The 18,242-nt window shown below is 38.7% G+C and overlaps 1 protein-coding gene across 1 annotated transcript in view; it reads right to left on the bottom strand.

Moving 5' to 3' along the window:
- The window catches only part of VPS13A (vacuolar protein sorting 13 homolog A), a gene marked incomplete at its 5' end in the record, with an annotated part of 100,106 nt that extends 82,516 nt beyond the window's left edge, over positions 1-17,590 (bottom strand). The window contains 14 exons of the mRNA XM_084277968.1: positions 563-625; positions 1,000-1,171; positions 1,823-1,929; positions 2,146-2,273; positions 4,195-4,252; positions 4,691-4,771; positions 4,981-5,040; positions 6,007-6,066; positions 6,364-6,473; positions 7,135-7,236; positions 7,508-7,603; positions 8,630-8,672; positions 9,211-9,254; positions 17,491-17,590. Of these exons, the coding sequence (XP_084134094.1) occupies positions 563-625; positions 1,000-1,171; positions 1,823-1,929; positions 2,146-2,273; positions 4,195-4,252; positions 4,691-4,771; positions 4,981-5,040; positions 6,007-6,066; positions 6,364-6,473; positions 7,135-7,236; positions 7,508-7,603; positions 8,630-8,672; positions 9,211-9,254; positions 17,491-17,590 (1,224 nt within the window). The remainder of the gene's footprint in view (positions 1-562; positions 626-999; positions 1,172-1,822; positions 1,930-2,145; positions 2,274-4,194; positions 4,253-4,690; positions 4,772-4,980; positions 5,041-6,006; positions 6,067-6,363; positions 6,474-7,134; positions 7,237-7,507; positions 7,604-8,629; positions 8,673-9,210; positions 9,255-17,490) is intronic.
- Between the last annotated feature and the right edge of the window lie 652 nt (positions 17,591-18,242).

The following is an 18,242-nucleotide window of genomic DNA, read 5'->3' as shown; positions in this document are numbered from 1 at the left end:
CACTAAATTAAAAACTAAGCAGTACACTAAACTAGGAAAAAAAAGGATAACAAATTAAGTGTAACTACTCAAGTCACATTACCTTGCCTAATTATTATTATCTACTTAAACTGATTCAGCATTTGATTTATTCCAAATAACATTTGCCAACAGTAACAAAAGGTCAACATGCATACAAGTGTTCAGCCTGGATTATAAGGTATCAGGAAGGAAAGGAACAAACTAAGAATCTAGATTGTAGAGGGAAGGAAAAAACCAAACCTGAAGGCTTGGGTATAATCAATTCCAACTTGACTTATCCTACCATCCTTTGACCATATTTTCCACTGCAGGCCTTCCTTGCCAAAAGCAGAAAGAAATTTAGCCCAGATCAGTTATTCAAAGAAGCAGTACACGGTGCTACTTCAGTTTTATTTAATGACAAGCCGAAACTAACTATGCCTTATAATGACATAAGTGAAATACAAGGAAAACAGAACTAGAAGTAAAATGTATCTGCCTAAAATCTTGACAACCTCATGCTGCAGTTATTCTTAGACTAATTTAAATGATGAAACTTTACCTCAACTTCCGCTTGTTGCCTTGCTAGAGTGATGTTAAAAATATCCAAGGCCTTTTCAAATTCCTAGAAAGGAGGTAAGAATTATTTTTTGACAATTTCATTTGGTTAGATTTCATGGCTTGGTTTTACAGGAAATTACAACAAGCACCTATTTCAGTGCAAACCAAGTTAATTTAAGCTGAAAACTTAAAACAAACCTGGGACAAAAAAAGCACACATCAGTAATTTTTTCTTCACTGCAGTCATTAATAAAATAAAAAGTCTAATATATTTGTTACTGTATTTAGCTTTCACAGAGAAAGGTGCTGATGGAGTTGCAAGTCTAGCCACTAAAAATTTTATTTTAACTTAGTACTGACTTAGGAACATGTAAACATTTAAGATTAAGAAAACAGGGAGAGGAACAATATTTAAACCTTTAATGGAAAAATTCTAACCTCCAACACTTTTAAGATCTCTTCATTAGGTTTTTTGGATGTTATCTTTGTTTTATACATCTCTTTGTAGTTCTTCACTTGTTTCCTGTGATAACGAATATGTTCCCATGACCACATTTGGAGCTTAGGTTGAACATTTACTTCAAGAATGCCATAAATAACATATTTCCACCTTAAAAAAAAAGTATAGTTTGCATTTATTTTGGTATATTTAAAAGACACCTACAGCTATGCAGACTCCCACTGAATACAACCTCAAGTCATGAAAAAATTTAATCCCTTGTTTAATACCACATTTCTGATCAGTAACAGAAGTTTAAAATATTTTTCCCACGCAAAAAGTTGACAGGTTGCTATTTCCTAAAATCAAAAAGTAACCCTGTACAAAAAGTACCCACAAATATATTCACTTTTGCAACCAAATAATCAAAATATGTTTGTAAGGAATCTTGTGAAAAGAAATCTTTTTTAAAAGGCTTGCCTATTTTTAGATAATAGTTATGTTCTCGTAACAGCACCTAGCACATAATGGGGTTTCCTTCATTAAAATAGTGTCAGGATATTAACATACTATCACTTATACTTCTTATAAAGTCTTTAAAAACAGCAAGTCCAGGATTTCAAATACTGTGAACTCACCTTTGGCTTGAGGTCCTCAACAGTGTTTACTTAATACTCCTATCTTAAGAAAAAAAACTAAACCCAACAGAGAATACTGTTTCAGAAGGAAATTAATTCTGCCCTCCTTACACAGCAAACAATCCCTTGGTTAATTATTTCAAGTGAATAACCAACAAATCATTTTCAGTCTGAGGTGGCCTACCATGTCTTGGCATTGTTGTGCAACGGAACTTCAGGTCTGTACTTCCTGTACGGCAGATTTCGAGTCATCATATCAATAGATTCAAGAAGTTCCATAACACTGAAGTACTAAAAAAAAATTTTTTTAATTCAAACTGAGTGTTATTGTCTTTCTGAAAACAACATGAAACAAGTTTCTCTTTAAAGAGAAAATAATCTGCAAAGAAGAACAAGACTAAGCAGTCAATTGATTTTCTGTTTATCAGAAAATTTCAAGCTGCTTTTTTTTCTTACAAACTAACTTCTTTACCATGTTACATATAACTTCAGAAAAATAGTTCATACCTGTGGCTTATTGAATTCAACAGTTATATCTTGTAAATTTACATCTAAATCCATTTTTGGTGATGAAAAGTCAACATCAGAGCGAGGATTCATGAGTAGTTTGGCTTTAGCTGAGATTGGGCGGAATACTAAAAAAGAGAAGTTGGTACAAGAAGTGCAATTAAATTATTTAAGACTAACAGAAATCATAGACAATATTTATCAGCTCAAATTATGCCAGATTATTCATTTAAAAATGCTAGGCTTCAAAACATGAGGACTTCATCAACATAGTTGCATTTTCTGAAATACACTAATATCTATTTTCAATTCCCAGTTTCATTCTGGCAATATTTGTGGAACATTTTCACAAGAATTCCTGTATGCAGTATTATATGGCAGATGTCTTAATTTATAGTTTGTATTTCCAAAAAACCTAGCCTTTTTTGCTATGATATATGCTATTTATAATACACAACAATTTCAAACATAGCACTTATTTCTCTATGGTAACTCTTACGCCATGAGGGTTTTATTTATGTTACTGATGTTTTACACTGATAAGCTATACTGACAACAATGGATAACCAAACATTTTGTGTTTCTAATCCAAACACAAGGAATCATGAAAAAAATCATTATGGAACGTAAGTAAAGCAAACCACATGACATTATTATGACAAAATATTCTAAGCAGAAATGTTTTACCTGTTCCACAATTTGGTCATGTCAGGTATTCAATACAATCACAGAAGCCCATGTTTCGTTCAATTTTTTCATCTGTTTTAGCAACTGATCAAACACTAAGAATTTGTGTGCTACTTGAGTTCGTGTAAACTGCATTTTTATCAATAAAGTTGCTTTGATTTCAACAGATTCTAACTGACTAATCTGGTCATACAAATGGAAACGGACATTTTTTCCAAGGTAAAACCATGTTTTGTTGTAGCATTTCTACTAATTTTCCTTCCTGAATTTCATTTTTCCTATAAGCATTATGTTTTCATTTAGACCAAGTAACAGAAGCAGACTTTGTGCTTACTACTTTTCTACTCTCAATCTAGGCTCTAAAAAAGCCACTACTTTCATTTACCACAGAATATCAGTATGATGTGATTATTTAAATATTTGCATCTCTGATGGCACTGCTGAATTTGAAGACTGCAAATCCTGAATCCTGCAATTTTTCATGCAACTATTTTGAACTTCTATGTAAGGACTTATGCAGCTGATGATATTCGTTTTCTTGTAAAAAGAGTCAATGCTATGCTAGCAACTGAAAAAGATAATAAATCAGAAGAAATTACTGAAATTACAGTCAAATGAGGAGACATAAAAAGGCTTCCTCTTTCAAGCAAAGGCAGCAAGAAAACCCCGTAAAACATAACAGTGCCTTTTTTTAACCCTGGCCATAGTGAACTGATGAATCGCTTCTTAGAGAACAAGCCACTTGTTTCTGCCTTGTAAACTGTTTCTAAACAATCACACAGATGCACATGGGAAATAAACACCACATATTTTCCACACAATGAAAAGTAAACAATCACCATGCTCCAGTAGAACCAGTGGGAATTTTGGACTTAAAGCAGGCAACACTCAAAGCAGCAACTTGCAGCATGGTAACCCACACACACAAAGAAAAAAAAAAAGTTGATCTTTTAGAGAGTTGTGTGATTACTGTTTCCACCTCTGATGAAGAAAGATATATTTCACTTAAGACAGGTGAACTCAACAGCATTAATCTATAACTCAAACCAATATGATTCACAAAACTTACATGATTGTTAAACTTATTAAAATGAGGTATCAACAACAGATGTTAACACTAAGGGGCTTTTTATGATACTAGAATGACATTAGAATGATACATCACTCACATCTCATACTTATATCAAAGACTTTTTAAGCCTATAGATATGTACAATATTCATTGTCAGGAAGACAGTTATTCCTACAAAAGAACTGAACTGCATTCCTTCCTAAGACTTTTTAATTACAGCCAAAGCAGCAACCTGAGAGGCATTAAAAATCAGAAGTATACACAAAACATTACAACAAAATATCACTTACCAAAATCGTAACCTTCTGGAATCACATTGTGACTGGCAACTCCCTGTTTTAAGTTAACCTACAGGCACAATGGAGTTAAAAATAAGTTGTCTTTTTATTTCATTATAAAGTTTTCATGTATAAAATGTTAGTATTTTAATAGAGGTTTCAGATAATCCATCCCCCTGACACACAGTAGAACTCAAAACACATATGTTTTGAACAGAGAAAGGACTTCTATATTTAGCTAATAAAATCACTGACAATGGTATATTGTGTATAATTTTCACACTGGCAAAGGACTTCAGTTGTTTCTTTTTTTAAACTTATACCAATGGATGTTGTACTTCCATCATATAAAAACCTTATCATTTACTATTTTTCCTTAAAAAGTTATTAGTAACAAGACAGTTCTCCATGACACCGACACAAGTGGAAGCAGAACTGAGTGTGAGGCTTGTCTACGTTTCACTGGGTGAACTACAAGACTAGATACATTATCTCATCCTTTACTTACCAATGATTCATCACAACCACCATGGTAGAACATCTCCGATTTCACATTCCAGTAAGCAAAAAGGTTATCCAGTCGTACAAGCTGAAAATACAACAGAATACCAAGATTAACAATTTGGATTTCACAAAGTCTGGATAAATAAAAATATTCAGAATGCTCCTTGAAGACTGCACATCATTTTATTTGAGAACCTGTACAGTTACATGTTGTCTTGATCTCACTTTCTGTGGAAGGAACACTAACTCAATTTTACTAACTATTATTTTTGTAGCATACAGTTTATACTACACCTTATAGAACAACTTGGCAGTTTCATCATGTAAACATGGATTCCAATTCTTGTCTGAGGTCTGAAATGAGAATTAGAGAAAGTTATTCCAATATCTATAATACATCAATATTTTATCAACTGAAACAAGTCAGGAAAAAAGAGATAAGTACATCACCGTAACTAACCCCACTGAAAATTATAGCATGCCATGTTCTGATTTAAGATGATTAAGCCATTATTTTAGTGGAAACTTGATACGGCTACATCCCCACCAAAGAAATACACGTGTACGTGGAGTGACCGGTAGGCTGCACACAAGAACCAAAAGATTTTTTAAAACTCTAGTCCTTTAGACCAATATTATTTTTAGGCAGGGTCTTTGGAAAGAGATAAACAAGGGACTAGAATTCTTCTACACTTCTGGAAACAGCATTTTAGTTTCAGCCCAAACAACTCTATATGCTATCACATTTTTTCAAGGCTAATACGCATTTCAAAACTGAAACAGTAAGAATACAAAGGCTTCTGTTCATTGCACAAAATTTTGTTCAAAACCATCAGGGGAAGAGACTGGCAAAAACCTTTCAAAAGCCCTGCTAGGAACAAACGCTTTCAAGTAAAGCTTGTAGAACAAAGAACTGAGCTCCAGTTTGAAACAAGACTCCATCCTTTTATCCCAAATACCAAGTAGTAGCTTCCTTTTTTGAGGGTTCATGGCAGCTTCAGTAAAATATTCATAGATTCTGAACAGCCTAAATCTAGCAAAGTCTGGTATGTGGCAAGCACAAAGTGCAACAGGCAGAAGAATAAGTTTTCTCCCAAAGGTCTGTTTTAATGCTATCACTTTCTTTTTAATGGCTCCCCTGACACAGTGTTTGTGTTGGATTTGATAAACCAAGTTGTTACTGTTGTGCATGGCTCATAATACGAGGTACACCTCCATCAGACAGTATGTTACCAAGCAGCAAAATAAAACACAAAAACACAATCTATCAGTAAACATCAGGATGCTGTTGGGGTTTTTTAAGATGAAAAATAAAATTACCTGCAAACTTAGATTCTGAAGTGAAATCCCAAATGACAAGGGGTTATTCCGATTTGTGATCTAATAAAGCAGGTGGAAATACAAAAACATTTATTATCTTATGCTCTACATTTTCATTTGGAAGTAAATAGCCAAAAATAATGATACTTATTTAAAGATATGACAACTATATGCTTTGGTATAAGCTTTTTAAATATTTTTCATTTTTGATATTTTTTTTTAAGACACTGAAATTTCCAAAACTTTACTAGGCTAACCTCAATGTGGAAAGCAACTAGGAGAAAAGAAATCAGACAGGTTTCTAATTTCATGTTACAGTACACAACCCTTTATGCCAAGATATAAAAAAGTACTTACATCATCTTCATAGCGAATATGGATGTTGGAAATCTTCACCTGAAGATTTTTGATGACCTGAGTGACTAGTTTTTCTACAAAAGTGTCTTGTTTCTCTTCTTTTACTTTATCTAAGTTAAAGAAAAATAATTTCATATTTTGTTTGCATCAAAATATTTTTAAAACTACAGTAGAGAACACAATTTTCTACTACATTATACTCCAACTTTAGAAAAACATGTCCTTTCAGTATAAACTATAACATTTTTATGCTCAGACTAGATGGTTTCAGATTTATCACATGCTGCATGAAGAATCAGGTTGTTCAAAAGTACTAATTCTACCCACTCATACCCAAGATGGCCAACAAATATTTTTTGGAAATACCAAAAGTTGAAATTAAGATAATAAATCCTAAAATGTATTAAAGAACAAATTAAACAGAATCATTAAAAAGGTCATAACTATAAAACTTTTTTGCTACTAGAAACAAAATTTAAATTATTTCTTATAAAAGAAGAGGAAAGTAAATACCAGGCAACAAATTACATGAGCTTGCAATATTTCAAAAACCTTATTTATATGAGATCATGTCAATGATTGAACCTTTTTATTTTCAGGATGCCTGTTCTGCAATATTGATGGCAGTTACACCTAAGAATCTGCAACTAAGAGGTTTTTAAGTATCAAGAGGAAAACAGGAATCCAAAACACTTTAATTGACAAATCCAGCATCTTTCTAGATTAAAATAAAGGAGTATCATCACTGTCATTAGTTTTTCCCACTCTTACCTTGGTCAGCTATTTTCTGCTTTGCTTCCTCTATCCTTTGCAGTTCCCTTTGTCTTGCTTCCAAAAGCTGCCTGGCTTCTTTTTCAGCATCATATTTTATGCCTAAACACACAATGTAAAAAGACATGATACAAAAAACCTTACATGTTTTTGGAAGATGCTGTTTCAAAGGCCGAATTTTTCACATTTTGTAACAGATACGTAACAAAAAAATTGGGTGAGTAAATGGAAACTAGTGAAAGACACCCCATTCCCATTATCTAACTGTATTTGCTAGGATTAGCTATGAGGACTAAATCTTGCAAAAACACATTCGGATACTTCATAAATTCCACCAATCTATATTCTTTTTTTTTTCTCTGCATTCACTTACTGGCTGTGGGCACAATAAGCAAATAAACTCCATCAAGAACTGCCTCAACAGGTTGCGTATAAAGGTTTTGCCATGGAATCTGCAGGTTAAGCTGACCTACAAACACAAAAGAAAAAGATTGAGGTATACAGTCAACAGGGAGAAAAAAAATATTAGAAATATAATTGACATTAACCACAAAATATCTAAACAATGATTATATTGGACATAACAAAACAATTAGTCTTGGGCATATGTCCTCTGGGTTGTTTTACACAGCACACAAACAAACATGAGGCAAGTTTTTCCATGAGCCCAACTATTAAGGCTACAGGTCTTTTCCTTACTCCCTTGAACTATAATCCATAGCAACCTCTCCCTCCTCAAAAATCCACTGCAGCACCCTTGAAAACAAGAAAAGCATGGGTAGCTCATAGGTGATCAGTCAGCTAAACACTCCTCAAATCAGAAGTTTTTTAACATGCATTTTTTTCTAAGACTCTGTCCCACAAAAGAATAAAAGAAAAAAACCAAAACGTAGCACATGTTTTTTGAACATGGGGACACAGAGATTACATACAGCATGTCACACCTTTCACCCAAGAGCCCATTTTAATGAACTGTGAAATCAGTCACAGGAAAATATATACTGCCAGGATACATTTAAGGGAAGCATGGCTAGTGGCTTCAGCCATAGTTTGCTTTTGGAAATGACTAACAACTTCTTTCAAAAGATGCTCAACTTGTAACGAGAAGAATTTTCATATTAGCAAAAACAGGGAAGGAGGACAGAAAGTGAAGTGGAAATCAAAATCAGTTCTCGAGTCTTGTTAAGACAAGGGATGATATCCAGTCCTGCTCAGTTGCTCAACTTCGCTTTGCTGGGTTCCTTTCTCATTAATACTGAAGTGATGACACAAGACTGGTATGTTTAACTTTACCATCTCAGCTTAAGTAAAGCAACTTCTTCATTTTTCTAAAAAAGGGACAAACTTCAGAGCATATAAAGCAAATTTCAGAGTGTATAACCTGCAAACTAAGGAAACTAGTAAAATTACTTGCTTAAAATGCCCAAAGCCACTTGCAAGGAAAAGTAGTATGTTTAGTGACTCCTGTCTGGATCTGTGATAAAGTGGAACTTACCAATATGTCCTGCTTTAACTTTAAATGGCACATCCAGCTGACTCTGAAATAAAGAGGTTTAAAACATTTAAAATGTTCCCATGCAGGAAAAAAGACAATGACAACCTTAACAACAAATTTACCTTTCAAGAACTGAAAAAAATCTCCAAAATTCAATAGAACGGAACAAGCAAGTGATTGGTTTAGACTGATAAACCATCATAGGCCAAATACATTCCATTAAGCATGTTTCTAGTTTCAAGTATAGAAATAAAAATTGAAAAAAAAAATCTTTCAGTATTGCTTTTGAGCTACACACATTCTTTTGGCAGTTGTCAAGTTTTGGAGTTTTAGTGGGGGTTTTGTTGGTTTTTGTTTTGGTGGTTTGTTGTTGGTTTTTTAAAGCTACTTGAAGCCAGTATACACCTTAGCCTTTAAATTTAATCTCAAATTAATTAGACAATCCACACTAGTGCAGTGAAAACAAAACTGCATGCTTTCACATAAAAGACAGTACACCCTAAATTAAACAAAAAAGCATGTACAACCCAAAACACAGTTCATGAACCATTTTGGGTTTATTTTCACTTTTACTAACTTACCAGTGCATTTTCTTTTATTTCAAGATTCTTCAGTGCTACGGCTCCTAAAAGCAAAAAGCCAGTAAGTAAAACTTTAGTTCTTTTTCCTCAACCATCTGTTTCCTATGCTTGTGGAAATCTAGCAACATTAAATTTAGAGTGAATTTTTAGACCTCAAAAGATCTTAGATTTCCAAGTTATATTTATACACTTATAAAAGTTCACAGGAAGCATTTCAGTAAATCAGATTTTTAAATGTCTTAAGACAACAATAAGTCTAGTACCCTGTAAACACAGAAAATTTTAATTTCAAGAGATGTTTTAACAACATATTAGACACGTGCCATAACAAAGAAATACTGGAAGGGACTGGGAACCTCAAAACTTAAAAACATGCAAATAGCCTTAAGCAATGTCTTCTGTAAATTCTACAAGAAGGATGCAACACCTGCAATGCTTACCTTTGCATTAGTTGTATAGTGTTAACACATGCACGTGGAACAGACACCTGATACATTTGAGCAGAGGCATAAATGAGATTCAGGAAACTAGAAGCAAATTACAGGCCTGGAAAGGAATGCAATTGGAGATTGCAAATGAAGATTTGATTGACCCAATAATGCTTCCCTTTCAGGGATGCAAGTTAGAAATGGCCAAAAATAGGAGGAGACAGGAGCTCCAACTGAGAAATAATCTTGCAGTTATATAATGCTGTTGGAACTAGACTACCATTCAAAGTACCAATTTGGGGAAACTGGGACCTTAAAGATCATCTAGTTCCACCCCCCACTGCCATGGTGGGGTGGCCTCACCACCCTCACAGTGAAAAATTTCTTCCTAATATCTAATCTAAATCTACCTTCCTTCAGATTAAGGCCATTACTCCTTGCCCTGTATCTGCATGCCCTTGCACACAGCCCCTCCCCAGCTTTCCTGTAGGTCCCTTTCAGGTACTGGAAGGCTGCAGTAAGGCCTCTCTGGAGCCTTCTCTTCTCCAGGCTGAACAGGCCCAACTCTTTCAGCCTGTCCTGGTAGTGGGGGGTGCTTCACCCTGTTGACCATTTCCATGGCCCTCTAGACTCACTCCAACAGCTCTACGTCTTTCCTGTACTGAAAACCACAGGACTGGATGCAATACTCGTAAAATACTATCAAATTTTTAATTATTTAATTTATTCATCGTAACAATATATTATCACTTTCCAGTAGAACTCTAAACACCTGACATGTGCCACCATCAACCTCTCCAGAGAAATATTACATGTAAAAGAATGATTTTAAGAGCTGATTGGTGGTTCTGCTTTTAAACCTTACAACACACACATATTGACAGGAACATAAGAAAAAAAAATATTAAACAAAACATTCCCTATAGTATATAACTACATTTGTAACCACAACTAGTCTACATAGCCTTTGTAGGAAATAAAAAGGTGACAGTTTTTATACACTATTGGGTTCCATGCTACTTGTCCCAGTTTTAGCAAAACCAAAACACTACTCTAAATTCAATCCCTGATAAAGTTGACCATGCACAGACAATTTTAAGTCTCCTTAGATAAACTTTCATTGTATGAGACACACACAAAAGAAAAAAAAAGGGGGGGGGGGGGAAGCATATAGAAGAAGCATTTGCTTCTCCAAGAAGTCATCACTGACTGTAATTGTATTCATGGCAAGTAATTCTAACGGCAGACAGAGCAAAGGTGCAGATTTGTAACCAAGTTACTATGCATGGCATGCAATTTTTGTCTGTCAGTTGAGCCACAGGACAGCTCTAAGACTCCAAGCACAACTCCACAGACTCTGTGACACTTGAAGCAGTTTAACTGGATTTAGTTTCTTTCACTTTCACTGTCAGCTAAGTAAACATCACTTCTCATTTATCAAGGGTTTGTCATATGCCACGTTTCATCTGAGGCACAGTAATTTAAGCTGCAATAATTTGACAGCCCTAATGCTTCTAGAAACAAGGTACTGTGAAGTGAGCAAAGATTATCTCAAGCACTTGCAAACAATATTTTGTGACTGAGATCTATAGCCCATTGTATCTAAGTACATCACAATGGCAGAGAATATATACATTATGGCCTGTTTCAAACAAGGCAGCTTTGACTATCCTACATGAACTGTGAGGACTGGAAAGTGGGGTAAATAATTCTTATCACAGAATGCTTTGGGGGTTGGAAGGTACCTCAAAGATCATGCAGTTCCAACCCCCCTGCCATGGGCATGGACAACCTCCACTAGATCAGGTTGTCCAAAGCCCCATCCAACTTGGCCTTTAACACTTCCAGGGAGGGTGCAGCCACAGCTGCTCTGGGCAACCTGTGCCAGGGCCCCACTACCCTCAAGTAAAGAATTTCTTCCTAATGTCTGATCTAAACCTGCCCTCTTTCAGCTGGAAGCCATTCCTTCTTGTCCTAGCACTACACTCCCTACAGAACAGTCCCTCTCCCACTTTCCTGTGGGATCCCTTTAAGTATTGCTAGGCCACAATTAAGCCTCCAGGGAGCCTTTCTCTTCTCCAGGCTGAACAAGTCCAACTCTCGCAACCTGTCTTCACAGGAGAAGCCATCACTATTTTTCCTACTCTTACAATTTTATAAATACTAAGTAAGTTTACATCTTTCAGTTAAAATCATTAGAAGAAACCAAAATTAGAACTTTCATCATCTCAATTTTAGTATAAAATCACTAAAACACATTCACTAAAATATCACACTTCACTTACAAAAACCTTGACTGGCCAGAGATAATGGACTATCAAAGCACGCAAAAAGCTACCACCAAAGAACTATGTTTTGTGTATTTATGGAAACTTTCCTTCTCCCACACTTGAAAGGGAGTGCAAGAAAAAAGTTTGACTAAACATCCCTGCAAGTAAACATGAACTATTTCCAACTTCACCACACCTCAGCTGGCAAACAATTCTAACACGGTTCAAAATGCCAACAAACTGACCAACGTCAGTATTCTCCTTTGTTGTCAGAATTTAGTCTTACCACACTCCACTATTTCACTTGCAATGAGAAAATAGCTCCAAATGCAATTGCACTGAGTCTGCTGGGGTAAAAAGGGGAAAAAAAAAAGTCCTTAGAAACATAAAGAAAATTGGGAATGTTACAGGAACTAACACACCTACTGATTTTTACTGTCTTGGAGCACTGTCAACGGATTTTAATTGCAAGAATTTCAAAATATATCATTCTTTAGTTGGTTGGTTTTGTTGGGGCTTTGAGGTGATTGGGTTTTTTTCCCCCCTCTGTTGGGGGAATTAGATGTTTCTTTGTTTTAAGGACAGAAATCCATCTAGACAAAACTCCATTTGACAAGTTAAGAATTGACCAACTAAGCAAACTTGAAAATTGTTTATACAAGTAGTTGAAGTTGTATAAATATTTAGGGTTAAACATACAGACTAACAGCCAAAACAATAATTAAAGCCAGAACATTTATAAATACCTACAGCACAGTCTATCATTTACTAAAGCTATATTATAAAGCAAATTTTTAGCTTTATTGATCTCTGGACATTGTAAATAATTCAACACAACCAGACATTTGTAAAACTTCCTGAATAAATATGTTTATAGTTTCAGTTTTACATACTCAACTTCATGAATCTGAGTGCATGAACTAACCCCTAATACCAAGGGCTCAGCTCACACCCACCAAAAAACCCAAACTAACCAACCAACAAACCAAAAACCCCAACCCTCCAGAAAATAAGATAATACTCAGTAAAGCATTTCACCAAAAAAAGACCTAACTGAAATTTTGTTACAGATGTCAACAGAAGTTTCCAAGGGGGAAGAAAATTAATCCATATGAAAATCCTGCAGATTTAAACTATTTATTAATCACAGGTCTGCTGCCTTGTAAATAAGAAGGGGGGGAAGGTGAAGGAAGAGGACACAACATGACAGGGAAGGGAGATGAGAGAAAGAGAGGTGAAATATGATAGGTATCGGACACTGAAAATACCTCAGCTGGTATCTGACCAGTACCCAGGACTCCTGCTCAGTATGGTAACAGAATTTCTGCTTTTTAGCAGTAGCACTGTCAGCTTGAGAATCCCTTTGATGACTTCATGCAAACTGCTGTCTTTGCCATTCATTTCCCACTTGTGTTTGTGCTGTTAATTATTTGTGTTTAAGCATTCCTTCTGGAGACAAGCTGTAAGCCTCTGCCCAACACCTCCTCCCTCTATTGATATATATGGTAAAATAGGTCATTAAAAGCAGCAGAGACTATTAGACATTGTTAATTCCTCACTCAATTCAAATTACTAATATATAAGGGAGGAGGAGGGAAGGATGACACTGCATCTGCTACAGCCTTGCACCTGCTATGCCTAGACAAGGAAAGGTATGTAAAACAAGTAGTCTTTTATTAGAATGGTAGCTGTAGCCAGAAGAAAAAAAAAAGTATGCAAAAAGTGCATGTGTGCTCACAACCCATGGCAATTATCTGCCTATATCATACTACCAATGTAGGTGCACCAGTAAAAGATACCAACTATTCAAAGAACAAATTGTGTTAAATAAGATATGCTTGCAACATTATCCAGTAAGTAGGTGTGCCAAGTCAATACAGAATTAAGTATTTGAAAGTGTTGTTCCAAGGCCCTAATCAAGACACCAAATGAAGAGTTATTTAGATCCAGTCAAAAGAAAATAGGACCTTGGTGAAACAACTGTTTGGTCTCTCCTACCATCTGGAAATCTCAACCCCATTTCACTTCTCAAAGGTAATTGTCACTGTCCCATATTGCTTCAGTCATTTCTGCTGGTATTGAAGTAAAGCTGTGTTAGGTCTAGGCCATTCTATCTAACTTACCTGAGTACTTAGCTAACCTGGTTTTGAAAGCCACATACTTACATATTTGTTAAACACAGTTCATTGAAACTCTCTTTTTAAGTGAGTACTAAAACAAGAAGAGATTTAAAACACTGTTCTTCCCAGCATCATCCACCCAATAACTGTCCCAGATGGCTGCCTAACAGGACCTTTTTAATTTCGCTTCACACTAACGCAGTTCTTAAGGAACAGGATTTCCTTCTCTGTAACATTCTTTTCTGAGCCTTGGCCTTTCCAACGTTGGCCTTACATGTTCAAATGGCCTTTTTTACTTGTCTAGGTTGTCCTACATTAGCCTTCCTGCATTGCCTTTCATATTTTGGGTCATTCAGTTCTTGCAATGCTCTCAACTATGAGACTGTTTTCAGACATCCCATCTTTCTTCACTATTGAGACAGTTTCAGTTTTTACCTTTCAATCAGAGGGGAGGGGATCAGTGGAAAAAAAAAATTAAAACATTTCTATAGTTATTACTGCGTTCATGTATGTTGTTTGGAGCAGTGCCATCACACAACTTTACCACATAGGTTGAATCTGGATAGCTTCAACATGAATTCTCTCATCATGCAAAACTGAAATGAATGCTAAGCATCATCATTAAAAACTCATTAACAAAGTTTACATAAATGAAATCTATGTAAATCTACATAACATTAAACTATGTATGCAAAGTATAGTCTTTATACATATATCCAGAGACCACAAGCAGGTTACCAGTCTTAGTCTAAACAGACCAGTTATAAAATGCCACAACAATAAAGCTGTTTCATTACAATGTGTACAAAAGAACCAAACCAAAACTTCCTTGGATATTTAACTTGGGGGGCAAGGGGGAGGGAAGGCTTTTTAAAAAATTACGATACTGATATATAGCACTGGCTCAGTTCCATAACAGCCAAAAAGCACTGGCCATTTATTGCAATTTTAAAAAATATCCTTTTATTCACTACTAAAATATTGGAAATTAAATTGTACTAAATCCATTCAGACTACTCGATTTATGTAAACTTAAACAAACTTGCCATGACGCATACTCCAGACAGACACTGTATGAAAACAACATCGCTGCAGTGAAACACTTTGAGAACATACAGACAAGACTGAAAAAGTATACACTTTACACAAAATATGAAGAGCAACAGAAAAAAGTACTTTTTTAATAAAAAAATAATACCACAGCTCCAGTAATAAGGAAGCCAATCCCAACGTGCAAATCAATGATGGACTGCAGATAAAGACAGTAGTCTACCGCCTTTCAGTTATAGCCATGTGATTTCTAGGTCCTCCAAGGTCTTTGGAACAAAAGATATACTGGAGATGCACACACCATTAAATATAGTTTGAGTTGCATAAATAAGTGAAAGCAGGAGACCAAGAAAATAAAAACTTCTACAAGTGATGCTTCAACAAAGCTACAGCGCAGCAGTGCTGGGCATCTCAGAACAAAATGTAGCTTCATATACCAGTTTTCAGGCTAAGCAAGTAAACAGACTGTGCAGATGAAAATTAATTTTATTCTAGCACAAAAGCATTGTACAAAGGAAAAAATTAATTCTATTTAAAGACAAAATACACAACAGAATTTAAAATATTAAAAAAATTTGAAGTGGAAAGCATTAAAAAACCCCCGACACCAAGCTCTAGATACATATGATGGACAAATATCAAAACATCAAGGCAAAAATTTGTGATATCTATTTAGTTGTGGGTTTGCTTTTGTTTTTACATTTCTGCAGTGTGTAAACACTACCCAAAGCTTTTAAGGAATGTTCCCTATTTTACGCTGAGTGTTGTTCTTGCTTCCCCTGAATAGAAAGAAGTAACTACAATAACTGAGTAACTTGTTAAGTATACAAATGAAACAATTATTTTGACACACTTTTGGTGAAAGAGGCAGTGATTCAATCCTTTCATAGAGGACAAACATTGTAATAAATACGCTACACTGGGCCTTGCTGCTACATATCAGGGACCACTACTTTCTCTCCAGATGTTACATGTTACTCGTACAGCTGCTGTTACAGAATTAAGGCCCCACACAAAGACTGAACTTTGCAAAGATTCAACAAACACCTTGGCTAGCCAAATGAAAGTTACTAGAGATTAAATCAAATAAGGACGCCATTTCAGAAGAGAGAGCCACGAAAGAAAAAAGTCCAGGATGCAGCAAACTCCAGGAAAAGCTTCCCAAATCTGATTCATACGTATGAGTACCTAAGAATGGAACTGCAGGTAGGGAATACCCCAAGGGTGCTTCACACCTGCAGACGTACACACACACACATGTAAAAAAACCTGCACTTCTGTCTTTGCTGTTGCTGATGCCGCAGACACCTGGAATGTGCATCCAAAACCAAACCAGGCGCGGTCACGGGCCACTCATTTGTTCATTGTACGTGCCTTAGTCTCCTTGTGCTGCTTCACCCTGCCCAGGGAGACCTTTGCTGCTGTCTTCTTGTACCTAGGCTACTGAAGGGACCCCAACACGGCACATTCACACAGAACGGTTTCAGAGCCAGCCCGTGAATATATTTCTACAGGCGGCCGCTCACCTCGCCTGGCAGGTCGCAGCCTCTGCGAGCACCTGAGGCAGTCTCTGTTCCTAATGCTTTCATGCTAGAAAAACGAACGACGACAACTACCCCAGACGCAGCAGGGATGACAGCAGAGAAGCCACTGGCTCCCACCGGCACCACCCAAAGCCCCAGGTGGTTATTTTCAGTTTCTTATTTCCCGGCAGCGAAAAAAGTCGAGTCAGTTCAGTGTCGCATTCACCCAAACCTGGGCCCGGCCCCCGGCCCCGAGCCGCCGGCAGCTCCCGTCGCCCGCCCAGCCCTCCCGAAACTTTCCGCGAGTGCCACAAGCACCGTGCGGACCCCGAAAGCCGCAAGCTCGCCAGCCGGGGTGCGTCTCCAAGCCAGGGGCGCACGGCAAGGGCAGCTCGACAAGGAAGCACAAGCCCCGCGCGGACACTCGCACGCCGCGGGCATTCCCGACGGGGTTTTTCCCTCGGTTTTCCTGCTGCGCCTCCTGGCCCCGCGGCGGCCGGCCCCCGCCCTGCCGCCCCCCGCTGCCGCCGCCGCAGCCGCCGCCGGCTGCTCCACGCCCCCCGCGGACACCTCCTCCACAGCCCGCCCGCCCCCACGACTATTTTTAAGCTGCCGGCCAGGTGGAGCGGCGGCAGAGCAGCCAGGCAAGCAGCCCAGTGCGCTGGTGGGTGCGACACCGCCCGGCCCGCGCCGCCTGGGGACACCGCCCTGGCCTCCTCCCTTGCGCGGGCGGCAGGGCGGCCCCGAGCCCCCGCCAGGCGACAGGGAGGCGCCGTGGGAGTGCTGAGGGCGGCGGCGGGCGGGCAGGCAGGCAGTGGGGCAGGCAGGCGGCTCCCCAGCGCGGCCCGAGCCGGGCGGCGCGTCCCCCCGCGGCGCGGCAGCCCCGTACCTCCCCAGATGCCCAGCTTCAGCTGGGAGCTGTCCAAGTTCACCACGTAGTCACCGAGGAAACGGTTCAGGACGTCCACGACCAACGACTCAAACACCATCCTGCCCCGTCGCCGCCCCTCCGGCAGCAGCAGCTGCAGCAACGCCGCGGCCCCCACTCCGGCCGCGGCCCGGCCCGGCCCCGCCCTCCGCCACACACGCCGCAGCGCCCCGCCCCGCCCCTCCTTCTCGCCCCGCCCACCTCCCGCCGGCCTCCCAAGTGCGGGGGCGCCTCGCGCTAGGCGCACGCGCCGTGGGCCGCTCCCTGGCGCACCGGCGCGGTAGCTCCGGGGCCGGCTGCGGGGCCGGGGAGGGGGCGGGGCGCTGTCAGCTCAGGGCTACGGAAGCCGGCGTCGGCCTGAAAGCGTCGGCGCGGAGCGGTGGGGGCGGTGCTTCAGCTTTCTGCCGGGGTCGCTCCCCGAAGGAAGCTGGCAGTGGGTAGCCACTTCGGTTGGGCTTTGAGATGCGAGTTGGCTTGCCCGAGAACTTTCAGTGCGACAGCCGTTGCGACTTTTTCAATCGGGAAAAAAAAATCCCCCCAGGCTGGACAAGTGTAGAAATTGCTCCATCTCCCAGCTGTTTGAAAGGCGCTGAACTATTATTAGCGTGCTGACCAAACCAAGCTGTATTTAGGGTAGATACCTGAGGAGCCTGGCTCTCATGCCGTCTGCTGGCTGTGGGAGTGTGTGTAGTCGGACTGGGAAATCTGGGTCA

This window comes from Gallinula chloropus (assembly GCF_964237585.1).
Source record: "Gallinula chloropus genome assembly, chromosome: Z".
NCBI classification, from domain to species: domain Eukaryota; kingdom Metazoa; phylum Chordata; class Aves; order Gruiformes; family Rallidae; genus Gallinula; species Gallinula chloropus.
Note: the sequence above shows the minus strand (reverse complement) of the source record. Positions and strands in the feature narration are given on the sequence as shown.